This window comes from Electrona antarctica (genome assembly GCF_951216825.1).
Source record: "Electrona antarctica genome assembly, chromosome: 7".
NCBI classification, from domain to species: domain Eukaryota; kingdom Metazoa; phylum Chordata; class Actinopteri; order Myctophiformes; family Myctophidae; genus Electrona; species Electrona antarctica.
Window position 1 is genome coordinate 54,800,307 of NC_136812.1, and position 11,912 is coordinate 54,812,218.

An 11,912-nucleotide genomic window follows, 5' to 3' on the forward strand; every position below is an offset into this window, starting at 1 on the left:
TGTGGATTTCATTAATATGGAAAAAGTTAATACAGCGTGTCAAAAATGACATGTCATATACATCCATGGTGTTTATAAATCATAAGTTGTTTTGTTTGTGTGGTTTCATAACTTTCATTTATCGTTTTTTTCACGGTGGGGTAAATAAAGAGCCCTTGTGAACATCAGTTGGAGTGTTGTCTATTCTGCATCAGATGAAGATTGTTTAGGAGGAGTTTATTTATCATTTATTTGTGGTGGTACTTACATTTGTAGGTCGCGTTTTCCATGCGGACAGAGAACAGGGCTGCACAAGGCAATCGAGTCTAGATCGGCACAGACTCGCTCTTGAGGGCTTTATAAGCCACTTCCACTCAAGGCTGCTTGGTTTCGGACGACACTTAATATGGCGCAGCCTCGCGTGAACGCGCATATCGAGGGCAAGTGTGTAGAGCGAGTGGCGAGGAGCTGGTTTCAGAAAGGGGGATAGAGTATAGACAACAGACAGGGGGCAGGGGCGGATGGGTTCATTGCGTCAGATGCAGTGTTGCCATGTCCGCTTATTATAAGCTACTTTGGGCTTGTTTTTCGCTTTTTTGGGCTTGTTTCTAACATGTATATTTGCTTATTTGGGTTTATTTCCTAATGTTGTTCTCACACATTTCCATGTCAAGGACCTCCAGATTAATGTATAATTTATCCAGCTGAGGACGCTATATAGCCTATTTTGTGCCTGGAAGGAACCCCCATACAAGATTGTTGTTAAACATTTTCAAACAATATTCCACATTTTGTCACATTTTCTTTTCCATGATTGTTTTGAACATTCCAAAACAAAAAAATAGAAGGAAAAAAATAGAATCTCACATCACGTCGCATTGCGACACGTTGTGAACTTGTACATCAGCTATTTTCAAATGACCTAGTCAGGCTTCTTTTGGGCTTGTTTTCATGGACCTTGTTGCTTTTTCTCTCACACAATCTGGCAACACTGGTCAGATGACTGACGGCTGACGCTACTTTCAAGATGGCGGAGGAAGTTGAGAAGATGGTAGGCTAATAGGAGCTTTTTCCGAAATATGTCATTTGAATTGTCTCGTGTTACCAAAGTAAACAATCGACTGTCCAACCAGGGACAGTAGATTGCTTAGATAACCAGCGTAGATGCTTAGATCATCTAAGCATCTAAGTTAGATGCTGAACCAGCACTTAGATGATGCTAAGAAACAGTGTACTGCCCTATGTACTGTAACCAGGGCTGCCAACTTTCAGCAGATGGCAAGAGTGAGACTCGGACAGGGTCATGATGCGTTCGGTCGGCGGCGGCGAACAAATAAATAAAAGCATTTTTAAAGTCGATTTGGCCTTTTTTAAAACATTGATTTAGAGGAATACAGACATTCCCTAGAAAAAAAAAAAAAAACTAAAATATATGATCATATATTTGTATATGCCACATATAGGCCTATGTGCCATTATGATACTGAATGATGCAACCCTTTGATAGCATTTAACAAAATGAGTGAGTTTTGCACCAGGTCAATAAGAGATGGTGACTCTATTGGTCATGTCTGATATCTGATAAGACAGACTGACAATCTATTTAATCACCCACCTAAGTAGATCTCTCTCTCTCTCTCTACAAGCTAACTTGACATGTTCTGTGCATGCAAAGGTATTGCTTTCCATCTTGCATCAGTGCATTCGACTTTAATCTACACCTTGACTGAGTCTGTCTGATAGTGTAAATATTGTCTTAAAAAAAATTGCCAATGTCATACAGTGCACCACCCCAACTATGAATGTCCTCCCTGCTGAGAATATCTTCTAAGTTCTATGCCTATCTATGAGATGAGAGTGAATGATCCAGCCTAGTTTGCTAATTAACTGGTTAGATGCCATGCCCAAGATAATGAGATTTGATTAATTGTGGTTTAATCCAGTTGAAAGATTTCTTTTTAGGCCTATACAGCATTTCTTTAGCATTTTCACGTACATGTAAAAACGTCCAAAATCCCTGCACGCACGCACGCCGTCTTTATTTGCATTATGGCTCATAATGTGCTCAAAATGTGATATATGGGGCTTGATTAGAACTTAATTTGACTTGGATATGACTATGATCGGTTGGAAAAACAACCTCCATTGCTCTGCTGTGAGATGTGTAGTAGACTTGTAGTTCCCGTTCAAACTGAAGTAAACATCCGATAGCTTTTCCTGCTGCTCGCTCAAAAACCTCATCCATCTTGGATATTTCCTCGATTGTAAATGCGCAACAGCGCCCCTGGCGGTCAGGGTTGCGCAGCCAGTTGCACTCATTGGAGGAGATGAGGAGAGATCCAAGATGGATGACAGATTCCGAGACAGAGTGGATCAAACGCTTTTTTTATTGAAAACTACAGACCTACGGGTTTTAAACGCTAGACTAGAGTTCTCAACGTGCTCGGCCCGACCCGAAAAACAAACAAATACCATAATGTTAAGCCGAAGCCCGAAAAAAGCTATTATAATCCTCAGCATTTTGCAAATCAAATAGCCTGTAGCCTGCAGTGGACTGTAACATTGCGTGATCATCATACACTTGCTAAGTTGCTTGTTACGTGTAGCGTTATATCACTTCTATGGATCGTTTGGTGACTGGTGACGTTGATTAATGATTAGGTTATTCATCGCAGCCAGCTGGGTTAACGAGATAGACGAAAACCTGACGCTTCAGCTATCGTGTGATAATCCGATTGATCTTATAAAACTGGTCATTTGGTGCGCAAACCAGAGGCCCGCCAGCGGTAGCAAGTCTCAAGAACCACCGTTCACTTCTCTCTGCTGTGCTGCCTGCAGTGCGTGCTGCTGAAATGCCATTGCCAGTGCGCTGCCCCCCCCCCCCCCCCCCCCCGCGCATCCACTCCTCCCCCTCCTGTCACAAGTAAATCGCCTAGCGCAGCCCTCTTCATACTAAATACATGTATACATATTACACAAATACCAGAATTGCTATTTTTGAGTGGTGCAAACCACTCCAACAACCAGCTTTGTTTGTATCCGTGTTTGTGTGTACCTGTACGTGGGGCCCAAAAGAATGAGCATGGTTACTATGGTCACTGACATTACGTCAGACCACAGCTGATCAGGCTATATAAGACCTTGCACCACTCAGTTCACACAGGTGTGATTTTTATTATAATAACATCCTACTATAAATGTGCCACGTATCTGCGTGCGTGCGTCTCTGCGTGTGTGTACGGTTGTAATGCACGTAACTCGATTTGCCCCACCGACTTCATATTCGACAAATGCGTTCCACACCCCCACAGGGAGTGCAGTGCCTGGTATCGAGTCGGGCAGATCCACGGTTCTCCAGAACCACCACAAAAGGCTCTGCTCAGGCTCTGCCAGTGGGAATCTCCTCACCTGTGCAATTTCCAGCCTCTGCCTCAGCCAATTGATTGCCATGGCAACCCCACACCTGACAATTTATTAGCCTACTTAACCAGTCCACTTGACAACGGGTATTATTAGGTTCCCAAGTTGCATCATTCTCAAGCAGGCTGGTACAGGTGACGGGCACGTACAGGTATAGTTCTTAAAAAAAGCAGGGAAAAAAATCAAGGAAAGTCAGATCCCGTGGCTCGGTCCGGCCCGACTAATTAGCATATTTTTTGGGCCTGGCTCGGCCAGGTCGGGTTCGGGCAGAGTTTGAGAACTCTACGCTAGACGCAAGCCAACCTGACAAGTGGGGCATTAGGGTAAGCACGTTAGATTTTGCATTTGTACATGTTCAGAGTAGCTACGAAGGCAGCGGGTTCTGCGCTCGGGACCATTGCAAATATTCAGAACGCGGCTATCTTGCCAGCAAGGTGCTAACTAGGTGCAACTTCCCATTGACAGCCCATTCATCCAAACAGAAAAGTCCTATCTGATGGTATTAAACAACGTCAAACTCGCCAACATTGCAGCTGTGCGGAAAGCTTGAATTATCCTCTTTGTAACTGCTGTTGTGATGTGTTGCCTCTTAAATTAATATAAAAAATCTCCTTCAAAATGATTCCTGTCATTTATGTGACTAGAGCGGTGCTTGTTGGGCCTCTACGGCGGTAACGGGCACTGGCCTACTTGGAACGATGCAAGTTGGAAATGCATGCCCCACCCAGATATTATGTCTGTGTCCCTTTTATGCCCATATATGGAGTTCTTTGTCAGGCATGCCCAAATATGGAGTCTATGCAGACGTCAGAATGATGTCAGAACAGGCCAGCTCCATATATGGACCCTGGACCCTGTCCAGAGCCTGGGTAGAGGCCTTTTTGGGGCGGTTCTGGACAACCGTGGGTCAGACCGAATCGAAACCGGCCACTACACACCCTGCGGTGGCATGGTACGTGTGTGTAAAATTTGAAGTCGGTGGGGCAAATGGTTCTCGAGTTACGTGGATTACATACAGACAGATGTACAGACAGACGTACAGACTGAGACTTGGTGCATTTATAGATATGAATGTTTAGTGTTGGAAGTGCAAATAAAAACAAAATCTTCATATGCTTCCAGATTCACCCAACTGTTTATAAGGGCGATGCCCTTATCCCACCGATATGTGAAGGCCTAAAGTACAAGTGCATATTCTGCAACAAGGTGGGGGACTATGGACAAACTGTGGCACATCAGCAGACCCACAGGAGGACAGCCGTTAAACATGGAGGTATTTTATTTAATCTAAATAAATGTTGCATATCTTCCAAAATGTACGAATATAGTTTTAATCTAACTAATTAGCTACTACGAACTAATATTCTAACGCAAATGTCAATACAGTGTAGGCCTACATAATTATTTTGCCTGAAGAATGAAGTCATTTGTGAACTGGATTTTTCTTTTTTCTTGTTGTAGATTATACAATGTACAGGTGTTATGGAGTATGTATCAAAACTCCCCATTTCCACTGCTGCTACTGTGGAGGGTATGGAACCCAGACAAATATTTTGAAACATGTCCAGACGTGCACAGGGGCAGCCTCCACGGCCATCCCTTCTGCCTCCACTGTGGCCCCAGCCTCTGCAGGTAAGTGCACTTTAACACAACACCAGAATGACTGGCTGGACATAACCTTGCTCCCCAAATCACAACTTAACATGGAAAAATAAGTCATACTGTACAACTATACTGCTATAAAATGGAGAGCAATGTCACTACATGGAGTCCGAGCTGACTGTAGCGAGCTGCTACAGTCAGCTCGCTCACTCATAACATTGTGTCTATGGTGCATGTACTTTTTAAAATAACTATAACTTTCTAAGCTTTCAGCCGATTTTCAAATGGTTTGGTTCGTCATAAATGTCCGAGATGTAGATGATAATGCATTCCTGCAGGAAAAGCTTTCCCCTGGTGTCTGTGCTAACTCGAAACACGGCCGAAGCGCGCGCGCCGATATTATTTTGATGACTTATTATTGCCCTCAAAATAGAAGAGAAGTTAGAGAGGTTTCTTGACACACATGCAGTATAATGTTACTTATTTCACTCGACGTTTTTCTTTTCTTGGCTTGTCTTGGCACACTGCCAGAAATTTTAGACACGGTGCGGCACCAGGGCAAAAAAGGTTTGCAGGAAACCCTGTACAACACAGACACCCTCCTCCAGGCAACCCGACCACGGCTGAGCAGACACCGGCCTGTGTCCAAGTGGCAGGCAACCCGACCACGGCTGATCAGCCCCCGGCCTGTGTCCAAGTGTGCTACAGCCCCCTGCAGTCTCTTGGGGGTTCAGAGACAGTCAGTGGGGAAGGTGGCTGATGAGATGTTGGCGACACCAGGAGGCTCCAGGCACTGTGGCTTGCCTCCGGGCCTGGCTCCTCCTTCCTCTGACCAGAAGTGCGGAATCCTTCTTTGGGTTGCATCGTCGTTGCCGCTGAACAGCAAACATCTCGGCATTGGTGAGTTACAGGCTAGCTCTCGAGTCGCACTGAGGCGGATTTGACACCCTCCTTGCAGGTTTCACAGCAGTCTCTGCACCATTAGTGAGGACCAATTATATGAAGATACAGTTGGTTGAAAATGGGCAAAGTTGTCCTTTAGGCATGTATTGTACCTGTATTTATTTTTGTGTGTAAAACACTTTGTAATGTTGATGTTGTTGATATTAGTAGTAGTAGTAATAATAATAATAATTAAAGGGGCATTCCACTCATGATGACATCAAGATGCGATTCACCATGTTAATGATTTTTTTCAGACCTCCAGTTCTAGGAAACACAGAATGGGGGGACTTTTTATTATTTCCACACAACAGCTCTAAGGTATATTAATGACATAGTAAAATGTTGAAAATTAGTGGAATTCCCTTTAATACATTGATTTTGAGTAATTTGAAATATCTTTGCAAAACAGCTGTGATATTTTGACACTTTGGAAAGTTTGGATTCTTTTATATAATATAAATGTGCTTATTTAAACCTAATAAGCAACATAAGCACAGTGTTATTGGATTCTGTGTGTGGGGAACATGGAACCTGTTTTTGTTTAAGCAGAGAACATAACCTTTTAATAGCTATAGGCCAGAGTGAATACGTATGTTTAGGTAGATGCCTTTCGGATGGTCGGATGGAACAAACGGGTGCAGCCGAATCCTACATGTGCTCAGACCTGGTGTGAAATTTGGCCGTATGTTCAAGTTAAAGTCACGGTGGTGTGATATATGCCGACAATTGCGGTGATCTCGCCGTACGCCAATTATTTGGTCTACACCACTTTGATAAATAAGGGCCATTGAGTTTCTCTGAGCTGATGTTACCTCCTCTCTCCTCCTTCTAGACCTCCCACCCCTCCCTGTGTGTAAAGAGGAGGTTTCTCCTGAACAGCAGGAGAGGAGCTCCAGTCTGGTCCAGGAGGAACCACCACCTCCACAGATTAAAGAAGAACAACAGGAGCTTCTTGAAACACCAGAGGAGGCTGATGGGTCAGCGTTGACATTACCAGTTCGTAAGGTGTGGAGCAGCGCTCAGTCAGGTAAGAACTTTATTACTACCAATGTAAAATCATTGGTGAGGACAAGACCACACCCTCTCCTCATTTTTATAACATTTTGAGTGCTCTGATCGCCGCCTTTTCTTCAGTATTCCAGTCCCACTGATCTTTGAAGCTTACTTACTTACTTATGCTCTTCGCCCCCAATGGGGCATAAGGCATCGATAATGTTCCTCCACCTATCACGGTCTTTGGCAACCAATTGTGCCATGCCCCTTGAGAGACCCATCTCCAGCAACTCAGCCTCTACCGTTCTGCACCAGGTGATCTTAGGTCGGCCTCGTTTCCTTTTCCCTGGGGGTGTCCATCTGAGGGCCACTTTGGGGATCCGCTCAGGGGGCATTCGGAGTACGTGTCCAAGCCATTTTAGACGACGGTGCTTAACTTCTGGGGTTGCGTCTCGGCAGCCAGTCTTGATGTAGAGATCTTTGTTGGAAATTTTGTTGGGCCAGAATATACGACAGATCTTCCTCAGTATGATGGCCCTGAGTGGTCAAAACCCGGTATTATCGTTTGATTTGGTTTTAAATGAAATGTCGAGCCGGTTTAAATGTTTTCGAACCTGCACATGCCCACTATATTATTTTAAGGCGATTTCTTAGACTAAGACTGGTACTTAGTCTTAATTATTTGGCCACTGCTACTTTTCGTGCGAAACTGAGCTGGAAGTAAACAACACATTTGAGATAAATCTATTTAAAAAAAACCTGTTTATATTGAAGCGGGCGGATGGAGGCAGACTTTTTCACTTCCGGTTCATTTCCTGTTTACCGCCTAGCAAAAGAGATATTCATACGGTGGTGAAGAGTGTGATCAAACTTAATCAATATGAAAACCCTTAACACGAGGCCTGCCGGGAACATAGGAATTTTAAAACGTAGAATCTTGTGGCCTGCCACAAACGGAAAAGCCGTTTTAACAGCGATGTATTAATTAATGCATGTTTTAATACGATCGTATCGAAATCTACCGTCAGTTAGCTTTGTTATGCTTCTGACACAATGGGCGCGGCCATTTTGAAAATGCGCGCGCATCCACTTACATTGCCGGCTCTGGTTTCAGACGGCTTTATCTCACAGAAGCGACATTGCAGAGGACGCTTTGTCCCAGACAAGCGTTTTCAACGGCCTGTAGCAGGCGCTGTGATACTCGCGGTCAGCTTTTTCCACCGCCGAGCGAGACAACAACAACCGGTCATGATACCACACACAGCAGCTTTTCACAGGAACAATGCGATTACGGATATTTGGATCTTCAAAGTAAGTGTTACGCGCGATAAAACCTTGGCAATACGCAATCGAGGGATTAATGAATGGCGGCAGGCAGACGGTTAAAAGGCCTGTGACGGCCTGGGCCATGGCTCAGTGGTCCAGGCACCTTGGCTGGTAATTCAGTCTGGCAGTGGGTCGCGGGTTCGACTCCCGATCCCGACGGCCTTTACTGCATGTCTTCCCCCTATCTCTCCCCATTTCCTGTCAGCCTACTGTCTGTCCTTCCATAAAATATATAAAATAAAGGTGAAAGCCACAAAAAAAAACATAAAAAAAAAGGCCTGTGACATCCACAAAGGGGGAAATTGGGATATATGATTAGCTAATATTTTGATGATGTAACATCAGGAATGTACTGTAAATCTAAACCAATGAAATTAATCTTACTCTGTGTACTGTATGTCGGTCTTCCTTCGCCCGCACCAGATCCTTGCACTAAATCAGTTAGTGACTTTACATGAAAATGACTTTCCGCGCTGGCGAGTAGGCTACACAGAGCCTGATTCTCCCAGGCTGTCACCATGAACTTTCGGCCGGGATTTAGAGCATCTCAGTGGGGACACAGGGGGCTTGGTGACTGGGGTTTAGAGCATCTCAGTGGGGACATGGGGCTTGGTGACTGGGGTTTAGAGAATCTCAGTGGGGACACAAAGGGCTTGGTGACTCAGGTTTAGAGCATCTCAGTGGGGACACAGGGGGCTTGGTGACTCAGGTTTAGAGCATCTCAGTGGGGACATGGGGCTTGGTGACTGGAGTTTAGAGCATCTCAGTGGGGACACAGGGGGCTTGGTGACTCAGGTTTAGAGCATCTCAGTGGGGACATGGGGCTTGGTGACTGGAGTTTAGAGCATCTCAGTGGGGACACAGGGGGCTTGGTGACTCAGGTTTAGAGCATCTCAGTGGGGACACAGGGGGCTTGGTGACTGGGGTAGATCGCGGGACTGGCCCAATGCAAGTTACCATACTTTTTTTTTTTTTTTTAACGGCAAACACGTCAACTCAATTTCATTGTAACTAAGATATTCGATAGAAATTCATAATGCCATATTTAGCCAGTACAAACACAAACGTTCCCATCCAAACTGCTAGCCTAACCTTGTGATGCAGTTCAGATGTATTTCAAATGCTGCTTCTAATAGTGAAACTTTTGTGCAATTTGTCTGCATTTCTTAACCCATTCCCGCCTTTGGCATAGATCTATGCCAATTGAATTAATCAGACCCAGCGCCATTAGCGTAGATCTATGCCAATTGATCTATCATAGTGCTTGTGATCGATCACATCGTGATGCTACTTACATTAGCACTGGGTTGCTAGCTGATGTTGTCAAGCTGCAATGGGGTGAGGCATCTTGAAGTGTGCGCCCACTCTGTCTGTTTCTTTCGATCGCCTTTATCTCCAATTCGTTGTCCCAGATGGCATTTCTGGTCAAAACAAGCTTTATTCAACGGTCTATAGCCAATGCTGTAATGGTCGCGGTCAGCCTTTCTGATCACCGAGTGGTAGATCCGGACGCGTGTGTGTGTGTGTGTGTGTGTGTATGCACTGTATGATCAACTCTCATTGTATCTTATTCTAGAGTTCCTGCACCTCTGTGTGTGTGTGTGTGTGTGTGTGTGTGTGTGTGTGTGTGTGTGTGTGTGTGTGTGTGTGTGTGTGTGTGTGTGTGTGTGTGTGTGTGTGTGTGTGTGTGTGTGTGTGTGTGTGTTCAACTCTCATTGTATCTTATTCTAGAGTTCCTGCACCTCACTGTGTGTAAAGAGGAGGTTTCTCCGGAGAGGAGCTCCAGTCTGGTCCAGGACGAACCACAACCTCCACAGATTGAAGAGAAACTCGAGGAGCTTCTTCAAACACCAGAGGAGGCTGATGGGTCAACGTTGACATTCCTAGCAGTGAGAAGTGATGATGATAGAGAGACGGATCAGCCTGTAGCCAGAAACTCGACTGAACACGTGAAAAAACACGTTGGTGTAGAGGACTGTGGAACATCACAACCAACTAGTGATGATCAGCTCCTCCCTTCACACTGTTCTGAATCTGACACTGAAGACAGTGATGAGTGGGAGGAGACTAGGGAAGATCAGTCAGTTTTAAACAAATTGAGATCACACAAGAAACAACAAAGACTGTGTTTGAGTAACAAGCGGTCCCAAGACCTGAAATCATCAAAACAAACATGCTCCATGAGTCACCCAGAGAAGTTTACTTGTACAGAGTGTGGTGAAAAGTTTAGACTAAAGAGTGATCTGAAGGGGCACACACTGATCCATACAAGGGAAAATACCTTTACTTGTAAAGTTTGCAGCAAAAGCTTTAATCGTAAGGCCAGACTGAAGAGCCACACGATCACTCATGGGGTAACACGCTTTACGTGTACAGTTTGTGGTAAAGGCTTTCATAAAATGTGTGATTTGCAGATTCATATAGGGGAAAAAACGTATATGTGTACAGTGTGTGGTAAAGGATTTGATCATATGCATTGTGTGAAGAGACACATGATGACACATACAGGGGAAAAACCTTACCTGTGTACCGTTTGTGGTAAAGGCTTTGGTGGGTTGAGTAGTGTGAAGAATCACATGAGGACTCATACAGGGGAAAAACCCTGTATGTGTACAGTTTGTGGTAAAAGCTTTGTTAGTATGGGGAATGTGAAAAAACACATGAGGATCCATGCAGGGGAAAAAACCTATACGTGTACAGTTTGTGGTAAAGGCTTTGGTGACATGAGTGATGTGAAACGACACATGAGAACTCATGAAGGGGGGAAAAAACCCTATATGTGCACAGCTTGTGGTAAAGGCTTCAAATGCATGAGTTATGCGAAACAACACATGAGGATTCATACAGGGGAAAAACCTTATATGTGTACAATTTGTGGTAAAAACTTTAGTGAGACGGGGTCTCTGAAAAAACACATGAGGATTCATACAGGGGAAAAACCCTATATGTGTACAGTTTGTGGTAAAAGCTTTACTCAGACGGGTGCTGTGAAACAACACATGCGAACTCATGACTGGGGGAAAAAACGTTAGTTTATGGTACTGTAAGTGATGTTTTTTGTTAAAAAAAAGTTTGTTAAAAGTTAAAGCTCTAGATTCTGAACAGAAATCACTGCTATATAGTGTTTGTTCAATAACACTAACAGAACATGTGTTTTCAGGTGGGACACCAATTTAAATCCGCTTCTATTGTATTCCATTGTGCTACAGTTCTGAATGTTTGTTTCATCACTTTCTGTTTAACTTTTATATCCTTTATTGTGTGTGAGTTCTCTCCTGATTTGATGAAATTGGTATGCCAACCTGAAAATGTATTTAATTAGAGATGAGGAGACCCCTGTTACTCAACAGAAACAAACTCTGCAGCAATAATTACTATCACAATAAAAAGCTCTTTAACACTGCTGCTGAACAGACACTATAGCAGTGGTTTTCAACCCTTTTCACATCAAGTTTTCTGCATTTGAGCCACGGACTACCATTCAATGGAGATTTAGGCCTCTTTTACACGGCGACCATCTCCAGATAAAACTGCAAAGTCCTGTTGCGTTCTCAGTTTTTATTGACCCTTTACACGAGAACGCACACTTTATGTAAACGCTATAATGTCGCTAGGTGGTGGTAACGGGCTGCCAAATAGACCAGTCA

General features: G+C 44.1%; 1 protein-coding gene across 1 annotated transcript; it reads left to right on the forward strand.

Annotated features, from left to right (window-relative positions):
- Positions 1-983: 983 nt before the first annotated feature.
- On the forward strand, positions 984-11,668 carry LOC306926704 (uncharacterized protein). The gene is made up of 6 exons (XM_079506107.1): positions 984-1,030; positions 4,522-4,672; positions 4,861-5,031; positions 5,533-5,901; positions 6,779-6,973; positions 9,997-11,668. Exons 1-6 carry the CDS (start codon positions 1,007-1,009, stop codon positions 11,295-11,297), a joined length of 2,211 nt encoding a protein of 736 aa, XP_079362233.1. The 5' UTR covers positions 984-1,006; the 3' UTR covers positions 11,298-11,668.
- Positions 11,669-11,912: the final 244 nt, after the last annotated feature.